This window comes from Heptranchias perlo, chromosome 3 (assembly GCF_035084215.1).
Source record: "Heptranchias perlo isolate sHepPer1 chromosome 3, sHepPer1.hap1, whole genome shotgun sequence".
Taxonomy (NCBI): Eukaryota; Metazoa; Chordata; class Chondrichthyes; order Hexanchiformes; family Hexanchidae; genus Heptranchias; species Heptranchias perlo.
The window spans coordinates 99,784,641-99,802,855 of NC_090327.1; the positions used below are offsets into that span (position 1 = coordinate 99,784,641).

General features: G+C 46.8%; 1 protein-coding gene across 7 annotated transcripts in view; it reads right to left on the reverse strand.

The window, feature by feature from the left end:
* clasp2 (cytoplasmic linker associated protein 2) overlaps nucleotides 1-18,215 on the reverse strand; it is a 451,600-nt gene that overhangs the window by 377,713 nt on the left and 55,672 nt on the right. For all 7 annotated transcript variants that reach the window (XM_067981116.1, XM_067981105.1, XM_067981128.1 and 4 more), the window contains exon 3: nucleotides 2,738-2,841. In XM_067981116.1, coding sequence (XP_067837217.1) covers nucleotides 2,738-2,841 — 104 coding nt within the window. The remainder of the gene's footprint in view (nucleotides 1-2,737; nucleotides 2,842-18,215) is intronic.

Consider the following 18,215-nt stretch of genomic DNA (forward strand, 5'->3'; position numbering starts at 1 on the left):
GGTGGACTGATCAACATTTCAGAGAGACAAGGCTAATTATAAGCCAACAGTTTACAGTGAAACCTAATCCATTTTCTAGCACGTCATAATGTAGAAAAAAAATTGAAACACATCACTACTGTTGCTGTTAACTGGTTAAATACACCTCTTCTGATCAGTCATTTCTTTGAAACTGGTCAATAATAAGCTTAAGGAGAGAGCCCTCACTCCCTGTGTCCAACTTCCTCACCAGATCTAACCAGACTGCGTCTTCCTTTATGACTTAATGGACAGCCTGGCAAAGGCTTGACCTCTGACCCCTCCCCATCTCTCCATTTCTAGGGAATGGCCTGTTCAGCTGCCAATCAAATTAGCTACCACCCTCCTCTGTATTAAACAAATCCTACTGTTCAAGCTCAAATTCAGCTGAAGTGATATAATGGCTCCTTTGAATGTCTTTATGGTGCCAGAACTTCAAACCACATGGTTTGCCAGGGTTACACGATGTAAGCAATATCACTCAGTACCACGAGGCTATGTAAGTGGCAGCCCAGGTCTCTCCATACCCAGACCATGTTGTTACTTCAATTGCCCATTACAACACTTCTAAATTAGATACTTCCTCCACCAGACTACACCCAAAAAAATCTCAAACACGAGTCAATCACCTGAAAGCTAACCTTCCAACCCTAAACATGTCTACTTTTGTGAAGGAGGGAGGAAGAGCACCTTTGTAAAGAAGAGGGGTCTTTTTAGTGTTTAGTCAGTCATAAATGCATTAATGTTGTAGAAAAAGGCAGATTGAGAGATTTTCTGATAACCAAAAAGAAAACTGTTCAAGTGTTAAAAAGGTTGAGCACCATGCCCAAATATCACACCAACTGGGTGTGCCCTCAAAAGATGGAAACATACTCCAAAATGCAAGTGACCATTATGCATTAGCAGTACCTTATCCCCCATGACAAACATCTGGGTATGGTATCTATAGACCACCGGCCAGTTGGCAGAAATGATCTACGGTTTCCATGTAAAACAAAGTAGTTGAGTTTTCCTGGTCTCCTTCAGGCAGACCTAGAGATGAGATCCCTATTGGGTTTACATAGGATACTGTCATATATCCCTACTGCCCTAATGTGCAGGTATTATAGGATATAGTCATACATCCTTTACCTTTAATACAAGTTCGAGGACTATGAAACACAAACGTCTGGGTAATACTCTTTATTAAATCAAGTCAATGAGATAATTAAACTCAACTTGTTACATGCAGTGCTTATGAGATATAGCCACTAATTATAACATTATAACTGATATATCAAGGACTCCTTCGGGAGGTCGGAGGCATGTCATTTTTACTGCTTACGCTAGCCTCAGCAAAACTAGGTCAAAAGTCCCCCATGGAGCCCCAATATATTGTATCTTTTATAGGTTTAACTACGTAGGACAAATGTAGGTACCATATGTCATCACGTTCTGTGTGTATGCCGTTGACATGTAAGCTTGTTTCATGGTAAGGTCAGCTGCTACCAATTGTTGTGCGTGCCTTTGATTTCTTAGATCGTTTATTATACTCGGGACATTCCACACACGAGTGCTCATTCGTTCTCTGTAGCATTGAAGTCATCTCTTCCCAGTACATTCATAACAACCCCTATTCATATCAGATGACTCCCTACAGTCTCCTAAATACCGACTATATTTCTGATCTCTTCTCATGATCAGTTAATGAGGTTATGTCTTCTATGGTCCAGGCCTGATTTTGTATTGCCATTACAATCAATGCAGAATCAATCAATGCAGAATCAATCTTTAGCATGTGAATATATATTTTAAAAGCTTACTATGGCTATTTTATCCGGTACACCTATACTTACAGTTCCCCATAATCCCAAAATACATGGCAAACAAGCCATGGAGGAGCCATGTGCTGTGATAAGTGTATTTACCATTGTCCAAATAAGCCATACTGACCAGGAACATGCTAGGTTCAGCCTCCAGTCTGTGCTGGATAAGCCAATTTCAACCAGATCAGCAGCAAGAATACTACAATTGGGCTAACAAGAGAATATGGGATGGTGGGGGGCAGAATGAAAAGAAAATAACTGGCTGGAATGCCAGCACCTAATTATTATCCAATGACACCAGTTGGAAGGTAAAAGTGTCTTGTTGTTGGCTAAGCATTCATTGCACGGTGAGTTAGCTATCCAGATTATATGAAGAAAAGCAACTTGGGCAAGGGACCAAAGAACATAGTACTTTGGTACCTTGTGAAACTATAATCAAGTACAAGTCAGATTTTTCAGAAAAGAGAAAATTGGAAGGAAAATGAATAAGCATCACAGAAGAAAAGAGCAGATGTTTTATCCTGTCAGACGAGATGCCTGCAAAGATATGGTTCACAAGTAGTTTACCAATTGCCAGGACAATGGTTAGGACCAATTATGGATAGGTCACAAGGAAGGTTCTGCTTCAGTAAGAACTGTAGTAAAACTAACAGAGAAAGCCTGTCCATCCTCAGAAGCTCTCACTGTACAGCACCAGACTAGTTGTTGATAGAAGCAAATGTATCCAGCAATTTTAACACACTAGGAACTGAAAAGACTACAATAATTCATCACGATCATTGCCTTAAAAGTTAAATGATTTTTTTTTTAAAACTTGAAAATACAATGCTACTATTCTAATGTTTAAGGAATAACTGGATTATGGATGGAAAAAGCCAGTACAAGACAGGTGGGAACCCAAAAAACTAACATACCTGGGGTGACACAGCCTGGTCCATTATTCGGAGAAGGAGGTTCTGCGTCTGCTCTCTGACTTGATCTTTGGTGTCGCCTAAACGATCGACAAGTGCTGGCACCACTGGAGAAAAAAAAAGCAGACGAGTGATCAATCTTTGCAGACGGTAAAGTAAAACAATAACACAGTAATATTATGTCCTTGTGCGCAGCCCTTGCTTTCATAACTGATGTTAAACAAAACCCAAGAAGTTGAGGTTTTAAAACCATTCACTAATTTCAACTAACAAAACAGACATGAACCAAACAAAAAAGTTGGCAGATAACTGTTAGAAGTACTAACAGCTGTTGAAATGGTGCTTGGATCTGCAAGTGCTTATTTGACACACAGGCTACAAGATTTGCTGTTTTATAACAATAACACTGTTTATGCCATGGAGGAGATAACACCAGGACCACTGATGTACAGCGACTGAATAAATCAAATTCCATTTTTATTAAATGCTACTCTGGCATTTTTACTGGGGCTTTGGCCATTTAATTCAACAACTCGGTCCACATTCTATCAAAACTGTAAATAAGTGGTCTTGATATTATATACAAATTTTTCTATTTTTTTTTAATGCCGTACCATTTTAATGCTGACAATAAACAGCAAGATGACATGCAAGCTACACCAATTTGCGGTAGACATCTGTTATTTAATCGTACTGGGGAAGGGATTTGGGGTTATCTGCACTTGGGGGCAGTTCGATGATTTGGTAGCACTGGGGAATGCCCTGAGCATCATAGAGCTTGACAGTTTGGCAGCATAGAAGGGGGGAGTCCTTTGATCTGACATTGCTGAAGTTTGGCACAGCTGTGGGTTAAATCTGAGGTTGGGTTCACTGGTGTCCGTTAGCAGTGAGAGGACGGTGAGGATTTAGGCCTCATCGCACTCTATGAGGAGGATCCCATATCTGGCAGCTCTGATTTGTGACTTTCTAAAGGATCTCCATAAACATTGAAATTGGTGTTTTGTGATTGGTTCCTGGATGGGCATTTGTGTTTGTCTGTCTGCTTCTCTCTCTTGGCGTTAAGAAAATGCAAATATTCTAATTACCATCAACAAAAAAAAGGTGATAACTGGGGCCTTTAAAATGTAACTTTTTTTTAAAATTTGAAAATGAAGACATCACAGCTTGTGATAACCAGGATGATGAATTTACACAGACAGTTGATGTTGACATAGGAGTTTAAATTGGAAAAGATTGACATAAAAGTGTGACAGAGTGACAACAGGTTTTGTAGATTTGTGTGCCTGCACTTCCAGATATATATAGATTTTTTTTTAAAAAGGTATTTAATAAGACCTCGGCCTTTTGGCTAAGATCAAGTGTGTTCCTATTCGGGCTTATTTGGATCTGAGCGGATTGGAAAGCTGGCTGCGAACTCATGTGCTTGCAAAGTGCGGACTTTGCTGCGATTGGTCGATTTGTGTGCTGACTCCGCCCCTAAATTTGCATCGGGACCACATCAATACTGCAATGGCAGTGAAGGGCACCCGGGCACTCGGCCATGGTGTGCCAAACACCGCCAGGGTGACGGTAAAGACAGTTGAAAGCGTTACGCCGATGGATCGTGCGTTTTTCGTTAGACGAGTTTTGGTCGAGTGCTGTGGATTCAAAACAACGGACATCTTCTGCCTACAGGATTTCCCTCGAAGCAGATACTTTGATGTCACCTTTAAGACCGTCGCTGGATGCCAGAAGCTTCTTCAGGTCTTCGAGGAGAAGGGGAGCGAAGGACTGCTGGCGATTCTCACTGCGGAGCCGCTCTTCACCCTCCCAACGCAGAGGAATCGGAAGCTGATTGTACACATGTACAACCCACACGTCCCGGTCGATGTGCTGACATTCTTCGCCAGATACGTCAACAGGGCGGAGAACAGCGTTGACATCACCGTCCAGTTCGGGATCTGGACCAGCAAGAGGGAGGTCACGGCAACGTTGAGAGTGGACGCCCACGGCAACATCCTCCACCAACCCCCCCCCGCCTCCAGCTTCGCCATCGGAGGAAGTCGAGGGTACATCATGTACTTGGGGCAACCCAGAGTCTGTCGCACCTGCGGCAAATCCGGCCACGTGGCAGCCTCCTGCACTGCAACCGTCTGCAAGAACTGCAAGCAGGAAGGACACCAGACTAAGGACTGCAAGGAGAGCAAGCGCTTCAACCTGTGCGGGGAGGAAGGCCATCTCTACAGGGCCTGCCCCAAATGCAGCTTCAGCTACGCCCAGGTGGCCAAGAGCAACACAGCGGAGGAGGAGGGGGCAACAAGCAAGGCTGCCCCAAAGGCCAAGACCCCTCACCCAGCCGAGACCCCCTCCAAGAAGTCCCTGGCCCAGGAAGACAAGGAGCGAGGAAAGGGTCAAGCTGAAAACTGCCAGACCTCAACACCCAGCTCCGAGCCTCCCCACCAGACGACAGAGTCCATGGACGAGGAGGCAGCAGAGGAAGAATGGCAGCTGATGAGCAAGAAAAACAGAAAGAGGAAGCCAGAGGAAAGGAAACGAGCCCCTGCAGACACTGCAACCGGGGTAAAAGAGCGCTCGAGTCGCAGTCGGACTGCAGCGACTACCCCGTGTCTGACGAGGAAGAACGACAGGAGCGAAGCGGTCAGACGTCCCACCGAAAGCGGCAAAATGTCCAAGGTGACACCGACGCGATCGGCAGTCCCCATCGCCAGAACACTGGGAGCGACAACGCCTTCAGCACCCTCCAGCTCCGGGACGCCGGCAGCATCGTAGTGCCCAGCGCACACCAGCTCCGGGACACTGGGAGCAGCACCGCAGAGAGCGAAGAACGGCTCCGGGAAACTGGGAGCAGCAACGAGGAGCCCCAACCGATCGAGGATCGCACGGACTCTTCACCCGACACCACGCCGCCGATGTCACCCCGGCGGAATGACGACTCCCTCTCTGAGGCAGAACAGGATGCGTACCTCAGCTCAGGGAGCGTGGAACACTTTGCACAGATCACCTGGATGCAGGGACACGGCCAAGAGCTGGAAACAGCAAACGGACTGTCGGGTGAGACTTTAAACTGTTGTTAAAATGGGTCTGAAAGTCGCATCCATTAACGTGCGTAGCTTTAAATGCACTACTCGATGTGTGTCGACCTTGGACTACCTGGCCAAGGTCAAGAGCGACCTGCTGTTCTTATAGGGGTGCGGCCTGCCGCACCTCAGCAGTTACCGGCAATGGTCGCATCGGTGGGCCCACGGGCCGTCGATCTGGTTGGGAGGCAACGATCGCCGTGCCTCCGGCCTGGGGATTCTGCTGCGGGGAGGCAACTTCATCACCGAAGGAGGTGGTGGGGGGTCGTCGCCTCGTAGCAGATGTAATGTACAAAAACGCTCCGCTCCGGCTGATCAACGTGTACACCCCGGCTCTGAAGAGCGAGCGGCTGGCCGTCTTCCAGCATCTCCCACTGCTGCTGGCGACGTCCAAGCCAGTCATTCTCGGCGGTGACTTCAACTGCATCATCGATGCGGCAGAGCAGACAGCAAACTGGACACCACGTCCAAACTCCTGATGGAAGCGGTGAAAGACGCCAAGCTGTGAGACGTCTTCAGCAACCCTGCAGACGGAGCGGCGCGTCAATACACCTGGTCCAGACCAGACGGGTACGTCCGTTCCAGGATAGACTTCCTGTTTGTGTCCCCGAAGCTCAAGGTCAGATCCACCAAGGTCACACCGGTGTTCTTCTCTGACCACTGCCTCCTCCTGGCCGACTGTCACCTCCAGGACGATCAGAGAGTGGGCACGGGGACATGGAAGCTGAACGTGAAACTGTTGACCCCGGGAAACATTGAGGAACTGACGAGGGATTACAAAGGTTGGAGAACCATAAAGCCCCTCTTTGATTCCCCAGTGCACTGGTGGGAAGCAATCAAGGTGATCATCAAGAGGTTCTTCATCCTCAAAGGTGTTCAGAAGGAGAGAGAGAGGCAGAGAGAAATGTCCCGACTCCAGAAAAGCATGCAGAATCTTCTCCTGCTTGTCGATGGGGATCGATGTCGGGGAGGAACTCAGAGGTGAAGGACCAGCAAGCCTCGCTCTTTGCCTCCGAGGCCTCCAAGATCATCTTCCGGTCCAGAGTCCGCTCCGTGGAGCGGAACGAGACTTGCTCGCGCTTCTTCTTCCAAAAGGTGCACAGAGAGAGCTCTGTGATCAGCAGCCTGAAGGAAGAGGACGGCTCAGTCACGTCCTCGCAGCCCGACATACTGAGGATCTGCAAATCCTTTTATGCCGGACTGTACGACACGAAGCCCACAGACAGCGCGGCCTCCCAGTCCTTCTTGTCGTCTATCACGGAGGTTCTAGACGACAGCAAGCGGGAGAGTCTGGATCACCCGCTAACTCTGGACGAACTGACAAAGGCCGTCTGTTCCTTCGAGAAGAGTAAGACTCCCGGAAGCGACGGCTTACCGGTGGAGTTGTACTCGGCTATGTGGGACTGGGTAGGCCCAGACCTGCTGGAAGTGTACGGGGGTATGCTCCTGGCAGGCAGCATGTCAGACTCCATGCGGAAAGGCATCATCACCCTCATCCACAAGCGGAAGGGGAAAGAGGGAAGAAATCAAAAATTGGCGACCCATCTCACTACTTAACGTGGACGACAAAATTCTGTCCAAGGTCATCGCCAATCGGGTCAAGTCAGCCCTGGAAGCGGTGATCCACCCCGATCAGACCTGCGCCGTACCCGGCAGGAAGATCTCTGATAGCCTGGCGCTACTCAGGGATACGATTGCCTACGAACAGGACTGGGGCTGGGGGGGGGGGGGGGGGGGCAGTGAACACCTGCCTGATCAGCCTGGACCAGGAGAAGGCCTTTGACAGAATATCCCACACGTACATGGACGTGCTCTCCAAAATGGGGTTTGGGGAGGGAATCCACAATTGGATCCAACTGCTCTACACAAACATCAGTAGCACAGTTTCAATCAACGGGTGGGAATCAAAGCTTTCCGATCAAATCTAGAGTCAGGCAGGGCTGTCCTCTCTCCTCCGTCTTGTTCGTGTGTTGCATCGAGCCCTTTGCAGAGTCCATCAGGAGGGATGCGGGCATAAGAGGGGTGACGATCCCAGGCAGCGGAGGCACTCAGGTCAAGGCCTCCCTGTACATGGACGACGTCGCCGTCTTTTGCTCGGATCAGCTGTCGGTCCGCAGATTGATGAGCATCTGCGACCAGTTCGAACTGGCCTCGGGGGCCAGGATAAATCGTAGCAAGAGCGAGGCCATGTTCTTTGGGAACTGGACCGACCGATCCTTTGTCCCCTTCACCGTCAGGTCGGATTACCTGAAGGTGCTGGGGATCTGGTTCGGGGGGGCCGGGGCGTGCACCAAAAACTGGGAGGAGCGTATTTCCAAGGTTAAGCAGAAACTGGGACTGTGGGATCGACGATCCCTCTTGATTGTGAGCAAGAACCTGGTCATCAGGTGCGAGGTGCTCTCGGTGTTGCTGTACGTGGCGCAGATCTGGCCCATACCTCGCTCGTGCGCCGCAACAGTCACCCGAGCCATCTTCCGCTTTGTCTGGAGATCAAAAGTGGACCGTGTCCACAGGGACACGATGTACAAATCTCCAGAGAAAGGGGGGAAAGGCGTGCCCAACGTGGCCCTCATCCTGATGGCCACCTTTGTGTGCGGCTGCATCAAGCTGTGCATGGACCCTCGGTACACAAACAAAGTGTCACTACGTGCTGAGGTTCTACCTGTCCCCGGTGTTGAGAAGGATGGGCCTGGCCACGCTGCCACGGAACGCTCCGTCCAGTTGGACCATTCCGTCCTTCGTGGAAAAGTTTGTGCAGATAAACACCTTTGACCACAAGGTGATCAGTAAGTGGTCCGCACATAACGTCCTCGAGAACCTGAGGGAAAAGGAGATGGTGGATCCTGTCGGTTGGTTCCCCGAGCAGACTGTCAATGTCATTTGGCAGAACGCCTCATCGCCAGAGCTTTCAAACAAGCACCAAGACCTAGCTTGGCTGGTGGTGAGAAGGGCCCTTCCCGTCAGATCCTTCATGCACTCCCGGACTCTCAGCGCCACCGCACGCTGTCCCCGAGGAGGCTGCGGTGGAGACGAGACCGTCAGCCATCTCCTTCTGGAATGTGCCTTTGCAAAGAAGGTCTGGAGAGATGCAGTGGTATCTGTCCAGGTTCGTCCCGAGCAGTTGGGTAACACAGGATTCTGTGCTCTATGGGCTGTTCCCAGTGACGCACACTGAGACGGACATCAACTGCTGCTGGAAGACCATCAACTCGGTGAAAGACGCCCTTTGGTCTGCCCAAAACTTGCTGGTCTTCCAGTGCAAGGAGCTGTCCTCGACAGAGTGTTGCAGACTGGCACATTCCAAGGTCCAGGACTACGTGCTGAGGGACGCACTGAGGATGGGTGCGGCCGCCGCAAAGGCTCTGTGGGGAAAGGCAACCGTTGAGAGCCTTCCCGCCATTGTATACAGAGGGGCTGCAATCAGGGAAAAACCCCCTCGGGCAGAATGTAAAATTCAAATTGATGTAATGTACCCGTAATAAATCTGTAATGTATCTGTAATGAATCACCTGTATTGATTGTGATGCAATGAGGCACCCTAGAGTGTCATGAACTGTAATTATGACCAATGTGTTTCATTGAACTGTACTTGATGTAACCTGCAAATTGCATAATCTATATTGTGTACGTTTGGAATGTAATGTGACAACTGTATTGTATGTACTGCTGCAAATTTTATGAATAAAGCATATTTTTTGAAAAAAAAATAAGATGCTACATAGGAACAGGAGGCCATTCAGCTCCTCAAGCCTGTTTTGCCATTCAATTGGATCATGGCTGATCTGATGCTTAACTCCATCCACCCACCTTGGTTCTGTGACCCTTTATACCCTTGCCTAACAAAAATCTATCAATCTCAGTTTTGAAATTTTCAATTGACCTAGCCTCAACAGAATTTTTTTTTGGTCGTGGGCAGGAGGGGGTTGGTGGAGAATCAGTTTCAGATTTCCACTACCCTTTGTGTGAAGTGCTTCCTGACATCAACCCTGAAGAGCTTCGTGCCAATTTTAAGATTATGCCCCGTTCTTCTCGCCCCATTAATCTAGTCTCAATCATCAAAGCGATGGAAGGTGTCGTCGACAGTGCTGTCACGTGGCACTTACTCACCAATAACCTGCTCACCGATGCAGAGTTTGGGTTCCGCTAGGACAACTCTGCTCCAGACCTCATTACAGCCTTGGTCCAAACATGGACAAAAGAGCTGAATTCCAGAGGTGAGGCGAGAGTGACTACCCTTGACATCAAGATAGCATTTGACCGAGTGTGGCACCAAGGAGCCCTAGTAAAATTGAAGTCAATGGGAATCAGGGGGAAAACTCTCCAGTGGCTGGAGTCATACCTAGCACAAAGGAAGATGGTAGTGGTTGTTGGAGGCCAATCATCTCAGCCCCAGCACATTGCTGCAGGAGTTCCTCAGGTCAGTGTCCTAGGCCCAACCATCTTCAGCTGCTTCATCAATGACCTTCCTTTCATCATAAGGTCAGAAATGGGGATGTTCACTGATGATTGCACAGTGTTCAGTTCCATTCGCTACCCCTCAGATAATGAAGCAGTCCGTGCCTTGCATGCAGCAATACCTGGACAACATTCAGGCTTGGGCTGATAAGTGGCAAATAACATTCATGCCAAATAAATGCCAGGCAACGACCATCTCCAACAAGGGAGAGTCCAACTACATCCCCTTGACATTCAACGGTATTACCATCGCCAAATCCCCCACCATCAACATCCTGAGGGTCACCATTGACCAGAAACTTAACTGGACCAGCCACATAAATATCATGGCTACAAGAGCAGGTCAGAGGCTGGGTATTCTGTGGCAAGTGACTCACCGGCCTGACTCCCCAAAGCCTTTCCACCATTTACAAGGCACAAGTCAGGAGTGTGATGGAATACTCTCCACTTGCATGGATGAGTGCAGCTCCAACAACACTCAAGAAGCTCGACACCATCCTGGACAAAGCAGCCTGCTTGAGTGGCACCCCATCCACCACCCTAAACATTCACTCCCTTCACCACCGGGGCATCGTGGCTGAAGTGTGTACCATCTACAGGATGCACTGCAGCAACTCGCAAGGCTTCTTCGACAGCACCCCACAAACCCGCGACCTCCACCACCTCGAAAGACAAGGACAGCAGGTACATGGGAACACCACCACCTGCACGTTCCCCTCCAAGTCACACACCATCCTGACTTGGAAATATATCATCGTTCCTTCATAGTCGCTGGGTCAAAATCCTGGAACTCCCTACCTCACAACACTGTGGGAGCACCTTAACCACACGGGCTGCAGTGGCGGCTCACCAACTTCTCAAGGGCAATTAGGAATGGGCAATAAATTCTGGCCTGGCCAGCGAAGCCCACATCCCATCAACGAATTAAAAAAAGCTCCCCCACCAGAGGAAATAGTTTCTATCTATCTACCCTATTAAATTCTTTCGTCATCTTTAACACTTCAATTATATCACCACTTAATCTTTTATACAGGAGACTGAGGTAGGAAAACTGGGTGAAGCATATAACGTAAGTAAACAGAAGCAGCAAGTGAAGGTGGCAGGAGAGGAAGCTTAAAAGGTCTGGTGAGGCTGTAGCAGTATGGGGAAGGGACTGGTATCCAACTGGGCCAGTCTTCAGCCAGCAGTTTATCCAAGAACAAAATGATTTTGTACCTCCTTTGACTTGGTCAGTGCAACTTTGATATCAAAGCAATGCTCTAGAAGAGATTTATTGATATGCCAAGGACCACTGGGACTCCCTTGCAGAGTGCAACTTGCTCAAAGTAGTGAGAAGCAGGCACAAAAAAAACAGCTCGCTCAACAACATTGAGGCCTTTGGCACTCGGGAGGCTGAGTGATCATTTGAAAGAGCAGTGACAGCACGCTTCAGCTACATCAAAAACATCACATCTGAGACATCCTACAGACTGCTCTCCTGCAGGACATGAGCTGGAAAGCCCATCACCTAAAGTGTGGCAGAGGGATCTAAGGAGGTGCCTCCTTCTCAAGGATTTGGCACCATTTCCCACTTCAGCCAGGCTCCAAAAAAAAGTGATCAGGTGCCAAAGAGCAGGCAACACTGGCAGCATTTGCATTGCCAGATGTGGCTCCAGCTATTAAGTGGATATGGTATGACCTAACACCCAGATGGTTCAGGGCCACAACAGCCAACAGAATTGTCACAGGCAACCTCCCACCACAACAGCTCCTCCCAATCAAGGAGCTCATCACTGTAATTTTATTTTAAGGAGCAGGTCAAGTACTTTTCATAGGCTTAGGCATAGGTATTGAAGCACTTAACACAACGTAAATAGCAACAAGATCGACCCCATTTATTTGTTATCTGGGTACATATTCTTGTACAGGATTATGGTGAAGCTTTAAGTGCTGGCACAGGACAAAAAGAAAAGAACAGAATGCAGGTTGAGTGGAGGGCATGTACATAACTTCCATGGTAGCTACAATGTGTGTGCTATGAAAGCATAAGCACAACCACAGCAGACAGTCGCAGGTAAAAGCCATTACTAAAGGTAGTTAGCAATCACAAGTTTCACTCTACTTTACCAACCTGCAAATCAGTTCCCCATGTCCTTGCAAACTGCTAACCCATCTCCAACCTCCCTTTCCTCTCCCAAGTCCTTGAACATGTTGTTGCCTCCCAAATCCATGCTTATCTTTTCCACAACTCCATTTTAGAATCTCTCTAGTCAGATTTCCTCCCCTGCCAAAGCACTAAAACAGTCCTAATCGCTGGGATAGGGAGGGAAGGACCTGGCCACAAGATAGGGAGGGGCGAGGCCATAACTGGATTTGAACATGAGGTTGAAAATTTTACAATCAAGGCGTTGGTGCATCAGAAGCCAATGTAGATCAGCAGGCACGGGGTGATGGGTGAACGGGACTTGGTGCGAGTTAGGATGCGGACAACAGAGTTTTGGATGACTTTAAATTTAAGGAGGGTGGAAGATGGGAGGCCGGCCAGGAGAGCATTACAATAGTCGAGTTTGGAGAACAAAAGTATGTTGTACTCTACAATAACTCTGAGGCATGGGCCTTATTGTATCGCTGCACTGCTGATGTGTGGGGGCTTCTGACAGGCACTGCAAAGGGTCACCGTGGTCTCCAAAAAGCCATTTATTTTGTGGGGCCCTTCAAATAATTGTGGCACAGCTGTTGTAGAATGAGAAACTCCCAGAAAAAGTTACGCTTAATTGAGTGATCTTTCTGTTGTCACATTACCTGCACTTTCACGAATGAAACCACTTCCTTTTCATGTAAACATTGAAGTTCACATGTGGAACCCTGATTAACACATGGGTATCATCTATGTCAGTCAGAAAAATGGTTGTTAACATATCAGTTGCTGGGTCCTTGTATTAGGATGGTTATGGAAGTGTTTCCCTTAGCAAACATGTCGTCTGCCACTTGCATCACAGATCTGTGGACAGTAGATTGGCCACCTTCACCTGGGATGGCCTGAAAGTAGCTAGGGGCATAACAAGCTACATGTAGCACCATATCATTCCTGTAGTCTGAAAATCAGCCTGTCGTAGGTGCCATAGCTCCGTTACTATCTATCTGAAGTGAAGGAGCTGAAAACAGGTCTCCTCAGACATCCAAGGTCTGTGACCCCACGTCCTGGGTTAGTGCCAAGTATGACATTAAGGCTCTCCTTGCAATCAAAAGGGGGCACTCCAGAAAGCACGCACTTAGTCAAGTCACTGGAACAGCATCGAGCTGAAGAGACCTGACACACAGTTCTTTGCTTAGGTATGAAACTTTCAAGTTACATGATTATTTTGATATTTCGTCCCTTCTCCTCCTCCCCTTGCCGAGAAAGGGGAAGTACTTTCAACAAAAAGTACTCCCCTCAACTTTTCTCAAAGGAACAGAAGTAGGCCATTCAGCCCCTCGAGGCAGAACCACCATTCAATTAGATCATGGCTGACCTGTACCTCAACTCCATTTACCAGACTTAGCTCCATATCCCTGGATACCTTACCCAACAAAAATCTATCGATCTCTGTCTTGAAAGCTCCAATTGACCCAGCATCCATAGCCTTTTGGAGGAGAGAATTTCATATTTCTACGATCATGTGTGTGAAAAGGTGCTTCCTGATTTCCCTCCTAAATGGCCAAGCTCAAATTTGAAGATTAAATCACAGAAAGATTACAACACGGAAGGAAGCCATTCGGCCCATTGGGTCCGCGCCAGCTCTATGCCAGAGCAATCCAGCTTGTCCCACTCCCTCGCCCTATCCCCGTAGCCCAGAAAACTTTTGCCTTTCAAGTACTTATCCAGTTCCCTTTTGAAGGCCATGATTGAATCTGCCTCCACCACTCCCTCAAGCAGTGCATTCCAGATCCTAAACACTCACTGTGTAAAAAGGTTTTTCCTCATGTCACCTTTGGCAAAAGAACCAATCACCTAAAATCTATGTCCACTGGTTCTTGACCCTTCCGCCAATGGGAACAGTTTCTCTTTATCGACTCTGTCTTCATGATTTTGAATACCTCCATCAAATCTCCTCGCAACCATCTCTGCTCCAAGAAGAACAATCAAGGGCAATTAGGGATGGGCAATAAATGCTGACCCCGCCAGCACGCCCACATCCCATGAACGAATAAAAAGAAATCCCAGCTTCTCCAGTATATCCAGTTAATCATTCTAGTTAATCTTTCCTGCACCCTCTCTATGGCTTTCAAATTTTCCTAAAGTGCAGTGCCCAGAACAGGACACAATACTCCAGTTGAGGCTGAACCAGTGTTTTATAAAGGTTCATCATGACTTCCATATTTTTGTACTCTATACCTCTATTTATAAAGCCCAGGATCCCAAATGCTTTTTCAACCTGCCCGGCTACCTTCAACGATTTGTGCACGTATACCCCCAGATCTCTCTGTCCCCGTACCTCTTTTAGAGTTGTGCCCACTAGTTTATATTGCCTCTCTTCATTCTTCCTACCGAAATGTATCACTTTGCACTTTTCTGCGTTAAATTTCATCTGCCACGTGTCCGCCCATGCCACCAGCCTGTTTATATCCTCTTGAAGTCTATCACTATCCTCCTCACTGTTTACTACCCTTCCAAGTTTTGTGTCATCTGCAAATTTTGAAATTGTGCCCTGTACACCCAAGTCCAAGTCATTAATATATATCAAGAAAAGCGGTGGTCCCAGCACCGAACCCAGGGAACATCACTGTACACCTCCCTCCAGTCCAAAAAACAACCGTGATTCCTTGGGCTTCCATCTTGATAAGCCTACCGTGCGGCACTTTATCAAACGCCTTTTGAAAGTCCATATACACATCAACTGCATTGCACTCATCTACCCTCTCTGTTACCTCATCAAAAAACTCTATCAAGTTAGTTAAACACGACTTGCCTTTAACAAATCAGTGCTGGCTTTACCTAATCAATCCACATTCATCCAGGTGACTGTTAATTCAGTCGCGGATTCTCGTTTCTAAAAGTTTCCCCACCACTGAGGTTAAACTGACTGGCCTATAGTTGCTGGGTTTATCTTTACACCCTTTTTTTGAACAAGGCTGTAACATTTGCAATTCTCCAGTCCTCTGGCACCACTCCCTTGAATGTAATAAATATGTCCCCTTGTTCTTTATTCCCCCACCAGAGGAAATCATTCCTCTGTATCTACCCTATCAAATCCTTTTAACATTTTGAACACGTCAATTAGATCACTCTTCAATCTCCTGTACTCCAGGGAATACAAGCCAAGTTTATGCAACCTGACCTCGTAATTAGAACCTTCTAACCCCTGGTATCATTCTGGCGAATCTGCACTGCACCACCTCCTCGGCCAATATATCCTTCCTGAGGTGCAGAGCCCAAAACTTCACAGCAACATTAAGTTTTTTAAAACTATGTGGGGATTAAAAGTTTACGGTTAGAAAATAGTGGGCAAGTAGAAGGCAAACAGTAAACGGTGAAATCTAAAATATACACACAGAAAAAGAAAAAGAATGGAGAAAAGGGACAATGGGATAAGCAAATCTTAAATGTTATTAACAAATTACAATGCTTATTTTACTAGTTTAAAGTTGTTATAATAAAGACAACCCTGAAATTTGAGCAGGTTTTTAAATCATTAACATTTGTCAGGGAGGGTCTTCAAGCTTTGCAGTGCGCACGCCCAAAAACATCAGATTTTTTTTGAACCTGTTGACCGCCTACGGGTTAATGTTTAATGCAATGCACCTTCACCTGAGTTGGGCCAGTTGTGATCCACCTACTCCCTTACATACATATAGCAACGAGTGTAATACAAGAGTCCCTGTCTCTGTCCTTGCATGATGCATTCATTAAATAACTCAGATCTGACCATAAGCAGGTGAGAAGATACAGCTGCCAATATCTCAAATTTTCCTCCACCTCCCCCCTTATTGAATGCTGCTCCTTGCAGACCAGAAAGATTGCCACACCGTTTCGTTCTGTTTTAATACTTTCCTTTGTCCCCATTATTCTGGCAGATCATTACTAATGCTCGACATAGCTATGACATCCAAGTCTTGCCCAAGGGATGCATTTAAGGGGCAGCTAGATAAGTGCATGAGGGAGAAAGGAATAGAAGGATTATGTGGATAGAAACTTGCAAGGGATATCAAAACCAAAACGAAGAACTTTTATAGTTATATTAGGAAAAAGAGGGTGGTCAGGAGCAGTGTTGGCCCCTTAAAAACTGAAAGTGGGGATATTGTCATTGACAATGGGGAAATGGCGGACATGTTGAACAATTACTTTGCATCAGTATTTACAGTAGAAAGAGAGGGTAGCATGCCGGAAATCCCAAGAAAACTAATATTGAATTGAGGACGGACTCGATAAAATTAACATAAGTAAAGCAACAGTAATGAAGAAAATAACAGCACTAAAGAGTGACAAATCCCCAGGACCAGATGGTTTTAAAGGAAGTCGGTGTGCAGATTGCAGATGCCCTAACTATAATCTTTCAAAGTTCTCTAGATTGGAAAATTGCACGTCACTCTGCTTTTTAAGAAAGGAGAGACGGGGAAACCAGGGAATTATCGACCATTTAGCATAACATCTGTTGTGGGGAAAATGCTGGAGTCTATAATTAAGGATAGGGTGACTGAACACCGAGAATTTTCAGTTGATCAGAGAGAGCCAGCATGGATTTGTGAAAGGTAGGTCATGCCTGACAAACCTGATTAAATTTTTTGAAGAGGTGACTAAAGTAGTGGACAGGGGAATGTCAATGGATGTTATTTATATGGACTTCCAGAAGGCAATTTGATACGGTCCCACATAAGAGACTGTTAGCTAAGATAGAAGCCCATGGAATCAAGGGAAAAGTACAGACTTGGTAGAGAAGTTGGCTGAGCGAAAGGCGACAGAGAGTAGGGATAATGGGTAAGTACTCACATTGGCAGGATGTGACTCGTGGAGTCCTGCAGGGATGTGTCTTGGGGCCTCAATTATTCACAATATTTATTAACGACTTAGGTGAAGGCATAGAAAGTCTCATATCTAAGTTTGCCGATGACACAAAGATTGGTGGCATTGTCAGCAGTGTAGATGAAAACATAAAATTACAAAGGGATATTGATAGATTAGGTGAATGGGCAAAACAGTGGCAAATGGAATTCAATGTAGACAAATGTGAGGTCATCCACTTTGGATCAAAAAAGGATACAACAGGGTGCTTTCTAAATGGTAAAAAGTTAAAAACAGTGGATGCCCAAAGGGACCTCGGGGTTCAGGTACATAGATCATTGAAGTGTCATGAACAGGTGCAGAAAATAATCAAAAAGGCTAATGGAATGGTGGCCTTTATATCTAGAGGACTAGAATACAAGGGGGCAGAAGTTATGTTGCAGCTATACAAAACCCTAGTTAGACCGCACCTGGAGTACTGTGAGCAGTTCTGGGCACCGCACCTTCGGAAGGACATATTGGCCTTGGAGGGAGTGCAGGAAAAGTTTACTCGAATGATACCCGGACTTCAAGGATTAAGTTACGAGGAGAGATTACACAAATTAGGGTTGTATTCTCTGGAGTTTCGAAGGTTATGGGGTGATCTGATGGAAGTTTATAAGATATTAAGGGGAGCAGATAGGGTAGATAGAGAGAAACTATTTCTGCTGGTTGGGGATTCTAGGAGTAGGGGGCACAGTCTAAAAATTAGAGCAAGACCTTTCAGGAGTAAGATTAGAGAACATTTCTACACACAAAGGGTGGCAGAAGTTTGGAACTCTCTTCCACAAACGGCAATTGATACTAGCTCAACTGCTAAATTTAAATCTGAGATAGATAGCTTTTTGGCAACCAAAGGTATTAAGGGACATGGGCCAAAGGCAGGTATATGGAGTTAGATCACAGATCAGCCATGATCTCATCAAATGGCGGAACAGGCACGAGGGGCTGA